Source organism: Caretta caretta, chromosome 21 (assembly GCF_965140235.1).
Source record: "Caretta caretta isolate rCarCar2 chromosome 21, rCarCar1.hap1, whole genome shotgun sequence".
In the NCBI taxonomy this organism is placed as follows: domain Eukaryota; kingdom Metazoa; phylum Chordata; order Testudines; family Cheloniidae; genus Caretta; species Caretta caretta.
The window spans coordinates 17,813,781-17,827,214 of record NC_134226.1 but is presented as its reverse complement, the minus strand read 5'-3'; the positions used below and the strand labels follow the sequence as shown (position 1 = coordinate 17,827,214).

Sequence of the window (13,434 nt, the reverse complement as noted above, 5' to 3'; positions counted from 1 at the left end):
GGCCTGAAGCGGCAGGGGGCGTCCCCTCTCTGGACTCCAGGGAGACACCGTTGGGCTGGAGGGCAATGGGCTCCTTACAACAGAACAGCAGAGGGATTCCACCACCGGAGGCCTGCGCCCAGAACTCCAGTTGAAAGGAGCGTGGGATCAGAGTAGGAGTGCGGTCAGCTCTCCCGGATGCTCTATGCAGGGGATGAAAGCGACTCGGAGCCTTCTAACAACAGGAGCAAATCCAAGCACCCCTCGGGAGATGAGCCGGGCCACGTCTCGGGCTGCTGAGCGGGCCAGAGATCAAACGCTGCGTGGTCCCAAGGTGCAGTACTTTCCCTGAGAGCTGAAAAGAGCAAGCCAAGCAGCGCTGCTCACTTGTCTGAAAGGCCCTGCTGAGCTCCTTTGTCTGCACGTCCATCAAAGCTGCTGTTCAGGGCCAACCCTCAGGCTGCTGGGCTCGGAGCCCGAACAGCAGGCACACCATGTGCATGGGCGAGGGGGGGACCACCCCCATGCTGCAGGGCCGGGGCTCTGGCAGCACTAACATCCGGAACCCTGCAGGACTGACTTTGACAACTTAACTAGGGGAGGAGGGGAAGGAGGCAAGAGAGACCCTGGGAATAACAAAACTTCCCCATCCCACAGGGGTCTGCAAGGGTCAATACAGTAACGACTGCTACTGCTCAGACACTACCGTACCATGGCCCAGATCAGTCCCATAGATCTACTGATCCCAGTGTGCTGGGGGCAGGGAGAGAGGCTGAGTTGCACCCCAGGGAGGAGTGACCTGGGGCCTGTGCTTGGGCAATGCATTCCGGGCCCATAGCAGACAGCATTTCTAGCCTTGGCTTGGTGCAAGATATGGGACTTCACAATCACACCGTCTGGTCCTTCCCCACCACCCCCGCAGGTAAACAAGCTGCTAGCATCCGGGATTGACTCGGGGCCACAGGCAGACTGGGATCCTCACTGTGTTTGACAGGACACAAAACGTTTGCCGGACGCTTCATGAGATGTCGACCTTTGTATCAGTCATCAATCCCTGGGTCTAGCGGGGGAGTTGGGATCTGGCAGCGGCCTACGGTCAAACATAGCTAGTCCCAGCATGGCACAATTTGTATCCCCCAACAACCAGAGCAGCCACACAAGCAAGGCCCTGGGAAACCAGCTTGGACTGTCCAGGGGGGTCGACAGCTGGAGAGAGGTGACACGGGTCCCTCAGCTAATCCTCACCTTTCCTCCTTGGCTTTCTGGATGCTGCTGTTAAGGTGACCTCTGGCTGACTCGATTTTACACATTATTTAATCCTCCCCCCCCGAAACATCTGTAGGGCCAACGTCCAAGCTCCTGTGTTCACACAGCAATGGTACCGGCTCTGTTCCAGGGACATAGGCTGAGCCTGGAGCATTCAGACAGCTTGGCTGCTAGCCTGAGCTGGTGCTGTTGGGGTGGGGGAGAAAGGGGCACATGCTCGAGGGAAGGCGAGGCAAGCTTGGCAGAACCGCAGCCCAGGGCTTCCCTCCAGTTACCCTTGTGGCTCTGCGGCTGGATGGGAACACAGAAGCTTTCGTCCAGCCTGTTACCGCAGCAGCCTCTCCCTGCACCTGGATCAGGAGGTTTTAGGGGCGAGACTGATGAGCGTTCAATTGCCGAGCTGTGAAGTATCCAGGCCCCCACAGACCAGTCCTGGCGAGCTCTGGCAGCTCTCCCTCCTTTGCAAACAGCTCCCCCGTGTGGGCAAACATCACCCCAACATCCACTGGTCCTGGTCCGTGCAGCTGAGACAGGGATGCTACATTTCTTCGGGGCAGCTGGTGCCTCCATCCCAGCAGCGCGCGGGGGGAGGGGCCGCTAGGGCGCATTCGGAACCCCCCCAACTCACGAGCACGGATCACTGCACGGCAAAGTGCTGGAGTCACAGGGCTTTGCGCAAGGACGAGGCTGTGATCATGTATCACCCCTGTGATGCAAGGCTGGAGTGGCCCTGGTAGGGCAGAGCCTGACATTTAGGAGATCCTGGGTTCAATTCCCTGCCCCGCTGCAGACGGCCGGGGCAACCTTGGGCAAGTCACTTAGGTCCCTATATGTGCAGAAGCACAAAGAAACGATGGGGGTAACGGCACTGCCCACCTCACAGGGGGTTGTGCAGTGTGAGGTGTTCACAGTCCAGCAATGAGGACCATGTAAGTACCAGAGACAGCCAGTCTGGCCACCACATCCATCTCAGTTATGCCCTGGGACCCACTAGCTTCCCTCTCTTCATGGGGCAGAAGCTGATTTCCCTTTTCTCCCCGCCACCCTGGTGCCCATCAGAGGGGGCGTGGGCAGACGTCGCCACTCAGTCATTCTAGATCAGTGGCTCTCAAACTTTTTTTACTAGTGACCCCTTTCACACAGCAAGCCTCTGAGTGCAACCCCCTTCTAAACTAAAAACACTCTTTGATATATTTAACACCACTATAAATGCCGGAGGCAAAGCGGGATTTGGGGTAGAGGTTGACTGCTCGCAACCTCCCATGTAATAACCTCCCGACCCCCAGTTTCTCTTCTAGATGCTCAGTGCCACCCACGCTGGGCCTTCTCTTCCCTTCCATCTCAGGCCCAGCCCAGTGGTTTGAGCAGCAGGACTGAAGTCAGGAGATCTGGGTTAGCTGTGGGACCTTGGGCAAGTGTTGTTCCCTTTCTGTATCTCAATTTGCCCAGCTGTAAAATGGTAATAAAAATAACCGGGGGGTGGTCATGAGAATTAAGTGATTAGTGGCTGTGACATGCTTGAGAGCCTCTGATGACAGGTGCCACACAAGGCACAGTGCTGCTCACTCTTCACTCAGACCCACCGGCTTTGCAGCAGCTGCATGGGCACTCCTGCCCCGGAGAAATGAACGAGGCCAGACCACTTCCTAACAACACTCTGTCCGTCTCGAGCCCACCCCTGCCAGCCATGGGCGTTAGCAGTTCAGTTAGCCCCCACCAGCCTTGCGAGTCAGGGAGGTGTTCCCCACATTTTACAGATGGGAAACTCCAGCACACAAGGGTTTGCCCATCAACACGTGTCAGCAGCATAGTGGGGAAAGGAGCCAGATCTGACTTTCAGGCCTCGGCTTAAGCCATTATCTTGTCTCATCCTTCACGCCCCACCTCACAGATAACACACAAATGGCTGAGCTTCAAGCTCACAGCACCAGTCATGGCACCCCAATACTACCCTGCCAGCCATGCCGCACGCCATCCATATGCGCCGCAAACAGAGCACACATCGGGCACAGCTGGGATTGACTGAGGTTTCATTGTTACACACAAGAATTACATTCCATGACTGGGCCCCAATTACTGCAGGGCTGTGTATTCAACACACAACACAGGCTAAGAGCACATACAAACGCACCAGCCACACAGATGCCAAACACTTCTTACCCATTACAATGCTATTTGAAAGGCAGAGGACTGACAACGAAAGCAATAGCAGGGTGACGAGGCCTCTGCCACAGCGTGATCTAAAGTAACCTGGAGACTGAGATCATGGAAAATGAACCATTTGTGCCCTATTCACCTGTGACCCTCTTCCACTGGAGTTATTGTGTTTCAAACAGAATCCAAATCCTGCTCACGGTCTCTCCCTCCCACCCCATGCTGCTGACAAATTTTTCTGTGCCTTTTAGACACCTCTAATTAGATGAACTTTTTCTCTTACCCGTCCCCACAGCCACCCCCTTTCTCCCCTCCCCCCGAAGCTGGCAATCACAAGGGCAGAATGCTGGCTTGCTCAGCAAGCTGGAATCAAAGTCTGAACAGCAAAACCCAGCAGGTGTGGGATATGATCAGAGGCCCAGAGAGCCTTCACTCCATCTGCACCCCTCCTAATCCGTCTGCCCTAGCAACCTTCAGTCCAACGCAGCCACTCATCTGTCTGCTCTCCCTCTCCCCCAGGCTGCAGCGCTTCTGGTTTATTTCCACTCCTGCTATGATCTATAACAAGATGTGCCACAAGGAGGTCTATGGAGTGAGATATCGTGAGGCTTGCTGCATGCGATGGTGAGCCAGACAATGTGCGACTGTACAAACCCCAACCCTACCTGGCCCATCTCTGAGGACAGCAGCTGCTGATGGAACCTGTAAGAACAAGGTCCCAGACTGAAGCTCTCCCAAGAAGTGATCTCAGAGAAAACAGCTGCTTTATACAGGTTTCCATCCCAACACAATGCAGGGACAGGTCGGTATTTGTACAGTGCCCAGAGGCCCTCCCCAAGGTCAGCACCCCATTGTGTGAGGTGCTACAGACATGTAGGGCACAATCCTGGTGCTTGGCTCTGCCCTAAGGAAAAGCTCAGTCCTGATTCTGACCAGTGCTGCAGGGAGACAGTTAGGTGGGGGTCTCCAGCTCCCATGAGGTGGAAAGTTCCCCCCAATGGCTCTCAGCTGGAGTGCAGCTGTACATACATGTTTTGTGTCCCCAGCATCCAAAGCCTGAGCTCACAGGGCAGGGCGGGGTGGCCGTGGCTGTCCCACGGCACGCCAGGAAGCACCCAGCATGTGGAAGGCTCCGTATAACCAGACAGGAATGTGGCTGTCAGCATTTAGGATTGCACTTCATTAGCTCCCTGAAAGACATTCCCAAAGCCAATGCCTTTAGCTCGCAAGGCATGGACTTGGCCTGGCTTTTTGGACCCATAACACAGCAGAGAGAGGGGATTCAGCTGGGTTAAGTGAGCCGGAGCCACTCAGAATGCAGCTAAAAGGAGGAATGTACTGAGCTTGGGAGATGCAAGTATTGCTCCTGCCGGCTGCTGCCCACTCCGGCTTCGCAGGGCTAATCTAGAGTGACCCTGCAGGTGGGGTTTCAGAAAGAGTCCTTGGGGAGGGGAAGGATAGCTGGCAACCAAACCCTAAGTGCACAAAGGAATTGCACACTCTTCCATTTTCCAGTCAAGTGGGATTGAGCAGAAGGGTTTCAGCAGCATGTTCACAGCAAGAGCCATCAAAGGACCGCACAGCCCTTCCATGGGTCTCCGCCCCTGCTAGCACATCTGCCTTGCCCCTGCTCCACCCCCACCCAGGCCCACCGCATGCGGACCCCACTAGCATAGTGGCTGATCCTCAGGAGGGATAGCAGCCTCGCAGAGCTACTCTTTAGCCAGGGCTGCGGTGCGGAGGGTCGCAGGAGAAACCCCCACGGGGGGAGGTGTGGGGGGCACGACACTGGACGTTCTGTTAGTGTGGTACCCGCACCCCGGAAAGGGAAGTGCAATGCAAGCCAGTGAAGCACCTTCCCGGAAATACTGGAGACAGCTGCCCCCCCCCGCAAGTCCTGCCACTGAAATGGCTAAATATGGGAATAGTGAAGTCAACCAGCTCCCACCCCAAACACGACCCTAGGCGCTTCGCTGCTGACTGAGGCTACGTCTGCACTAGGGGACTACCGCGACACAGCTCCATCGCCGCAGCAATGCCAACACACCCCCGCAGCAGCAGCGCAGCCTACAGCTGGAAGGGGTTTTCCATCGGCGTAGGAACACCACCTACCCGGGCGATGGTAGCTAGCCTGATGAAAAACAGTTTCCGTCACCCCAGCTGTGTCAACACCGGGGGGGGGTGGTCAGCACAGCCGTGGTGCTCGCGAGCTCCGGAGCCAGGCTGACCTACATTTTCAGCGGAGCCCAGGTCCAAAGCCCAAGTCATTGAGAGTTATGAAGCCCACACAGCTAGTAAACCTGCCCCCAGGCCACACCTGCAAAGCCATCCCCAGCCCATGAAAACCCCAGGGCCACTGCAATCTTGGTGCTTTCCCATTACAACCCACTGAGCTAACCCAGGGCCTCTGCCCCAAAGCGACACGCAGATACAGACCTGCCACTGCAGTGGGGGACAAACAAGCAGAAGTCAAGTGCTGCAACTGGCCTCTGAAACAGCGGCTTCTCAGGACGTGGAGGGTGCCAAGCAACCACCTCTCCGGGACCCCCCACGTCCTTGGCTAAGGTGAACTCAGTGCTTGTCAAAGGGGCTGTGCTGATGACCATGCAGAGCCAAGACCTTTGCTTACCCACTGGATGGGTCCAGCTTGGGCAGCAGCAGTGAAAGTTTCCACGCCCAATGCCACCTGTCTATGGCGCTTCCCCGCAGGCCTCAGGCACAGCTAGATCACCAACTCATCTCACACAGGCCCATTTCACACCCCACCCTGGTGAGAATCCAGGCAAAAGGCCCCATATCCTTCCAACTGCTCCCTCAGCCTGCTGGGCCTTTGGGGGGTCCAACTACCACAGAATCCAACCCTCCCGCCTAGGAAAAGCCTGGGGTTCTGTAAGGGTCTGCATGGGTCAGCGCCAGGGGGCGTCGCAGGGGGAGAGGGCAACGGGAAGCCCAGAGTAACATTAGGAACAATAATTAATCCAGTTTGAAGAGAACCTGGGGCCTATTGCGACGCTGCCAGCAGCCAGATGCACCCAGGTGCTCTTCTGCCTCATTTACATCCGGGTCAGGACCAGCAGTGCTAAGGGGCAGGGACTCCAGTGTGAGCCAGGAGCTCAAAACCGAGACCCTGGTCCAAAACCTGAACAAAAATACATGAAGTGTCTATCTTAGCTGTGATCAGAGAGCTCAGGATCTACGCCCACAGGGCAGCTCTGCTAAACACACAAGGGGAAATGCTCGTTAGTACAGACAGCGAAGGAATGTGCCCCCTATGCACATGTACATTGTGGAAAGGTAGAAGGGCAGGTGGGAGCTCAGACCCAGAGAGTATGGGGGGGAGGGAAGAAGAGAGGGGGATGGGCACACCGGAGCTCAGAGGGGTGGTGGGGGAGAAGAGATGGGGATGGGCAGGCTGGAGCTGGGGTGGGGGAGGGAAAAGAGAGGGGGGTGGGCAGGCCGGAGCTCAGACCCGGGATGGGAAGAGGTGCAAGGAGAAGGGGAGGCCGGAGCTCAAACGTGCACCCTTTTCTTCGGTAGCTGAACATCAGCGGTCTGGTTCATGATCACCAGGGCAGGGTAGAAGGGCAATGCCAGGCAGAAATACCAAGCCACCCCTTTGACCTGTGCCTGGAACCAATCAGAGCAAATCCCGAGGACTACAGTGAAGGTGGCCAGCAGACACACAACCAGGCCACATGTGACATGGTACAGCCTTAGCTGTGCCACAGCGGAGATCCTCAGCAGCTGGGGGAAGCGCAGGCTAAGCCCGCACAGAGCCTGCCCACAGGTGGCAGCCAGAGTCAGGACGCCCAGGAGGCTGTGCCAGGAAACCAAGTGCGGGAGCTCGCTCCGATTCTTGCTGGAGACGATGAAGCCCAGGCCCAGTGAGGCAGCCACGACCACCAGCGTCTGCGCGGTCCAGTGCAGCCACACTTTCACCAGACGGGAGCAGAGGCAGAAGGGGGAGTTCTCGGGCGAGAAGAGCAGGATGGCTTCGGGCAGGCAGAGGCAGAACTGGGGACACAGGAGACCATTAGCAACACGATGCCTGGTTGCCCCCCATCCTGCCTGGCGGGAACACTGGCCAAGAACCCTGTGCGGGACAGCACGTTAGCCGAGAGACAGAAGAGTGCAAGGGGCCTTTAGGGGAGGAAGGAAAAGTTCATGCTTCCAAACCTCAGCTACTCCCGTGGGTAGAGCCATGAGATGGCCACCACCAGTGACAAGAGTGTCCTTCCAGCCAAGGGCTCAACGTACATAAGGGGGAACTGGGAAACTCGGCCTTGTCCCTGTGAGTTAGTTCAATCCTAGCAAATCATGCACACTCCTGCTCCCACCATTAGCATCAGGGCTTTGCAGGCCGCAGCATTAGCATGTCACATGCGGATACTGCACCCACCACCAACCTCTTTCCAGGTGTTGTTTTGAACCTAAAAAGCCCCTATTGCATGTTTCTGGGGACTTTCGAGACCCTCCTCTCACTCCAGTGGACCTCAGGTGGGATACGCTCCTGCAGCCCCCATGTTTCTATTCTGCGGGGTGGGGGGAGATAATGGTCAGAAGCAGGGCATTCCGGGCTCGAATACCTGTCCCACTTTTTATTATTATTTTTAAATCTTCAGGGCATGTTGCAGGATCTAGCTACTCCCTAAGGCCTGTCATGGGAAGAGGGTTTTCTGGGGAGGCAGAATTTGCCATTTTGTTGTTTTCATTGAGCTATGCTTTTAAACTAGTGTCAATGTGTTTGGAAAATGGTAACTGGCAGCCAGTTTATCAATCAAAATAAATAATTCTCATCTATTTCATATGTAGTGGAAACCACCTTTGACTCCTGGCAGCGTAAGAGGGTCTGCCTCCCACTGTATATTCAGAATTCCCAGATACACATACTTCTCTTACTGATGTTACAGAGTCCCACTCTGATCCGGAAAAAGGATCACCCCGAACCCTCGCTCTCAGCCACTGTCACAGCAGCTTTCACTCCAAACTGACACTGAACCACTTCTGGAATCAGCCATCTGCTCAGGGCTAAGAACTACCATTTGGGGGCATCTTGCCAATCAGGAGAGCACCTACTTTAAAGATGTGGGTAATAAATTCATTGTTGACACCAGATCAGATGCTGTCGTCTGCGCTTCCCTCCAACCACCATATCCACCCACTGAAACACTGGAAACCAGAGCTCAGGAGTGAACGGAAGCCAGCTAGGACCTCAGGAAGATAGCACTTGCTGCAATGAATCATGGACAAATGAGTGCATGCTGCTAAGGGTGGCTCCATCTGCACCAGTGGGGCCCCGGGGGAGGGAAGCCAGAGCTACATGCTAACATCTCCAAAAGCAAACCAAAGTGGCTATAAACCTGGGGACATTTCTAGTAGATAAACAGAAAAAAAAGAAACTTACCGCTATAGACATGAAGACAGGGTGCCAAGAAAACAGACCTGGGAAGGAAAGAGTTAACACTTCGGGTTGGGGCAACACTAAACAGAAAATGATGCTTCATTTACCCATTCTGTACCTTAGCACTTCTTATCGCCATTACAGTTCCTCTCCCCTGGCTGTGGAGCCCGATGGGGACAATCAAGTATGGAGGGTGCACTGAACTGTCTGGTGCTCTGGTCTGAATCCTGTTTCCCTGATGGATTTGGGAAGGCGCGTGGAATACAGGGTTTCAGTCCCTTTCTCCCCCGCCTCGGCAATGTTTATTTCTATCCTTTGGAGATAATATCCCTTCTCAGAGTTAATCAGTGGTTCTTAAAAACTACTGTGTGTTCAAACTGAGCAGAAGCCAAGATGAGCGCAGTCTTTTAAACAATGTTACATTGGCCTGAGTCTTTCCACTGCAACTCTTCCCAGATGCATCCAATTTCACACCCAACTTCTGCCCTCCCCCACCCCACACATGGACCTTCTCTAAGGCAATAAGCTGACCCAAACACAGGCAATGCTGAAACTGACGTGCTGGGAAACTTCATAGATGCTGAAAAACTAAGTGGTCCATAATTTCACACTCCCTCCCTCTCCTCCTGTGGAAGAGAAGAGTGAGGGGGGATTTGATAGCTGCTTTCAACTACCTGAAAGGGGGTTCCAAAGAGGGTGGATCTAGACTGTTCTCAGTGGTAGCAGATGACAGAACGAGGAGTAATGATCTCAAGTTGCAGTGGGGGAGGCCTAAGTTGGATATTAGGAAAATCTTTTTCACCAGGAGGGTGGTGAAGCACTGGAATGCGTTACCTAGGGAGGTGGTGGAATCTCCTTCCTTAGAGGTTTTTAAGGCCCGGCTTGACAAAGCCCTGGCTGGGATGATTTAGTTGGGGATTAGTCCAACCCCCTGCTCAAAGCAGGACCAGATGACCTCCTGAGGTCCCTTTCAACCCTGATATTCTATGATTCCTCCCATTCTCTGCTAGGTCCCTCCACACTTTAAAAGCCAGCCTCACCCATCTTAGTGAGGAGGAGCGACTGACAAGACAGTGGAGAGCAAGGAATAAAACTGCTGGCTCCTGCTCTCCAGTCCCTGGTTCCCTCTCCCAGAGGCAAGAGGAGATATGCACATGAGTAAGGCTGGGACAGACAGGCTCTGGCCAGCCCCGGGGCGAAGACACCCCATTTCAGAGATCCTGGACAGGGAGGATGTGGAATAGGGGTCCGGAAGCGGGTTGGGAACTGACTCAGTGCAGACCCCAATGCCCCAACACGGGGGTACTGTACTATAGGGAGCAGGGTGGAGGCTTAGGAGGGGGAGCTCAGGGGCTCTGCAGTCCACTTACCAGTAATTACTAAGAGGGGACCCCTGACTCTGGCCCTGCGTTCCCCGCCCTCAGCCTGCTGCATCCCTACAGCCCCATCACTTCCTCTCCCACCACTCCGCCTCTGGGCTCCTGCACCCTCCATCGCCCCCCAGGGGCCAGGCCCCTCATCCAGCTTCACCCCAACTCTCACCTGGGCCCACCCAGCCCTTGGCCCAGTCCATGCCTCCCCACAAACCCCCCTCAGCCCCCTCCCCAGTCCATGCCTCCCCTACCCTGCCCCCCCACAAACCCCCCTCAGCCCCCTCCCCAGACCATGCCTCCCCTACCCCAGCCCTCCGCACTGACCACTCTCCGCCCCCTGCCCAGTCCATGCCTCCCTCACCCGGCCCCCCCAGTCTCCACCCCCCTTAACCCTTTCCCCACCCAGCCCCTCCCCAGATCCTTTCCCACCCACTGACCCCCCAGCCCCTGCCCCCTTAACCCTTCCCTCCCCCCCGCCCCCACTGACCCCTCGGCCCCTCCCCAGACCATGCCTCCCCTACCCCAGCCCCCTTAACCCTTTCCCGCCCACTGACCCCCCCAGCCCCCACCCCCCGCCCCCACTGACCCCTCCCCAGACCATGCCTCCCCTACCCCAGCCCCCTTAACCCTTTCCCGCCCACTGACCCCCCCCCCAGCCCCCACCCCCCGCCCCCACTGACCCCTCCCCAGACCATGCCTCCCCTACCCCAGCCCCCTTAACCCTTTCCCGCCCACTGACCCCCCCCCCAGCCCCCACCCCCCGCCCCCACTGACCCCTCGGCCCCTCCCCAGACCATGCCTCCCCTACCCCAGCCCCCTTAACCCTTTCCCGCCCACTGACCCCCCCAGCCCCCGCCCCCCAACCCACTGACCCCCCGGCCCGTCCTGTGCCCTGCCCACTCACTGGTGCCGGGCCGGGAGAGCAGCAGCAGGAAGAGGGTGAGGCCCAGCGCCACCAGGTGCGCCAGGAGGCCGGTGCCCCGCCGCAGCCAGCGGGAGGCGCGGGACCCCGGGGGCCCGACCTGCATGGCGGGCCTGGGGCGCCCCCGCCCCCAACACCGGCCTGCGGGGTCCGAGCGCGTGAGACGGGGCCGGGGGGAGGGGCCAGGTCGGGGAGGGGCCGGGGCGGGGTGGAGCTAGAGGGATCCGGGGGGGCGGGGCCAGAGGGAAGGGGAGGGGTGAAAGGGGCCAGAGAGGAGGAGGGGGCGTGGCCACAGGGGAGAGGAAGGGGTGGAGCTAGAGGGATCCAGGGGGAGGGGCCAGAGGAAAGGGGAGGGGTGGAAGGGGCCAGAGAGGAGGGGGCGGGGTCAAAGGGGGGAGGGGGGGTGAAAGGGGCCACAGGGGAGAGGAAGGGGTGGAGCTAGAGGGATCCAGGGGGGCTGGAGGGAGGATCTGGAGGACTGAAGTCCTAGTGGTGGAGCAGGGGTCGTGGCACCTTCCTCTCCCCCCACCCACAGGCCACTCTACTTTCTCCCAGGAGCCTTGACCTCCCCCCTTTGGGTTCACGGGGCACAGCCCCTGTGCAGCGTGTCTTCTAGGAAGGCAGTCAGCCTGGGGGGCCAAAGCCCCATCGCCCCTTTCGTCTGGCGTCTCTCTGGGGCCGGTTCCCTCCTGTGCCGGCTGGCAGCCAACATAGGCCGGGACACCAAAGGGGGCAGCTCCACGGGTGTTTGAGACCCAGCCCACACCCCGGCAGCACGAATTCAGCCTTCTCACGCAGGGACGTCGCCCAGGGCTCCTGGGCCTGCCCCGTGTACACTGGGCGCGCTCTGCTGCCCCATGGCTAGCAGAATGAGGCGGGGGAAACTCCACGAAGAGGGCTCTGGTGACAGACACCCCCCCACCTGGAGGAATGGATGTTGAGGGCTTTTTCTAAAACACTGCCCTGCCTGCCCGGTCCTGGGCCAGGATCAGCTGACGGCTCCTAGGGCTCCCTCCAGGCCTGCTCCAGAAGAGCTGCCTTCTCATGTGCAGGGCTGGCGCCGCCTACCCGTCGGGTTCTCGGATGTTTCCCATATTAAAAGCCTATTTTCAGTTGCTTATAACTTTGCCAAACTTTAACCAACTGGGCTGAAATTTTCCATGCTGGGTGTCTGCTCCGAGCTGATTTTTGTGGGGGATGAGGTGGGATTTCACACAAAACAGTTCAGCTGCTTCTGAGAAGGCTAGTGAAAAATACCTTGTTTTTCCCATGTTAAAAAATTCTGGTCCCCTTCTCTTTGGAAAGCTCTACCGCCGCCCTGCTTTGGGACAGGGACCTGAAGTTTGAGAGGGTGTTAGAGATGCGCCTTTTGCCATCCCTGGAGAAATCTGCCCATATTTGGCCAAGTTATGAGCATCTGAAAAATGGTGGTTTGCACATGCTCAGCTGAGACTTTGATTTTTGCAGCTCAGTTCTCCAAAGATTCTGTCTGCGCTGGGTCCATTCCAGGCTGGGCCTCACAAGCAGTTTCCCTGCAAGTGCAGTTCTGGGCTGCTGTGGGTCATGCCGAGGCCCAGCCAGGGTGCCCGAACTGAGAGCAAGGAGCCTGTCTCTCCTGTGCTGTCAGTGACCCCTCCCCTGGCTGGGGCCAGGCAGCTTGGAGGAGGAAGCTGCCTGATGTGAATGCAGAAGGAACGAGAGCTAGAACTGTGAACTGGGGCTGGGGAGAGCAGATTGAGGCTATGTCTACCCTGCACACCAGTGTCGGCAGCGTGTAGGGGACGTGTAGCGACACTGCAGTGAAAAGCAGGCTGTGTAGCTAAACATGTCAGTGAAAGGCTGGTGGGGCAGGCAGTGCAGGAAGGCTCCAGTAGCTGGGAGACAGTAGGACATGACATGGCTAAAAACGGCAGTACAGACTGGGAGGCACGGCTTGGGCCAAATAGAGAGACATGTATTACCATAGTGCCCAGCAGCCCTTGTTATGGACCATTGTGCTAGGCACTGTACATACATTAGCCTGAGGTACCTAAGTCACCACTCCCAGGTACCCAGTCGCAGCCTGTTAAAAGAACAGCCATAAGCCGAAAAGGGTCTCTATCCAAACCGCCTGTCTGGGCTCTCCACGGAATGCCAGCCGAAAGGAGCCAGCCCTGCAGCCTTTCCCCAGGATCTCACCATCCAGTTACAGACCCGACACTAACAAGCTTTCTTGGAAGAGGGGAAAAAAAGGCAGCTGGACTAGGGACCTGGACTGTGGGTCAGGAGCCTTGGGCGTATTCCCAGCTTTGCCACTTGGCTGCTGGATGACCTTGGGCAAGTCACTTTTACCTTCTCTG

The 13,434-nt window shown here is 57.1% G+C and overlaps 1 protein-coding gene across 1 annotated transcript; it reads right to left on the bottom strand.

Moving 5' to 3' along the window:
* Positions 1-3,258: 3,258 nt before the first annotated feature.
* On the bottom strand, positions 3,259-11,282 carry CYB561D1 (cytochrome b561 family member D1). Its single transcript, XM_048826680.2, has 3 exons — positions 11,078-11,282; positions 8,804-8,841; positions 3,259-7,413 (listed from the first exon to the last, which is right to left on the bottom strand). The coding sequence occupies exons 1-3, from the start codon at positions 11,199-11,201 to the stop codon at positions 6,910-6,912; spliced, it is 666 nt and encodes a 221-aa protein (XP_048682637.1). The 5' UTR covers positions 11,202-11,282; the 3' UTR covers positions 3,259-6,909.
* Between the last annotated feature and the right edge of the window lie 2,152 nt (positions 11,283-13,434).

Coding starts and splice junctions, on each gene's coding strand:
- CYB561D1 (XM_048826680.2), bottom strand. CDS start 11,201: ATGCAGGTCGGGCCCCCGGGGTCCCGCGCCTCCCGCTGGCTGCGGCGG. Junction 8,842..11,077: donor GCTCTCCCGGCCCGGCACCA/GTGAGTGGGCAG, acceptor TTTCCTTCCCAG/GTCTGTTTTCTTGGCACCCT. Junction 7,414..8,803: donor CTGTCTTCATGTCTATAGCG/GTAAGTTTCTTT, acceptor CTGTGTCCCCAG/TTCTGCCTCTGCCTGCCCGA.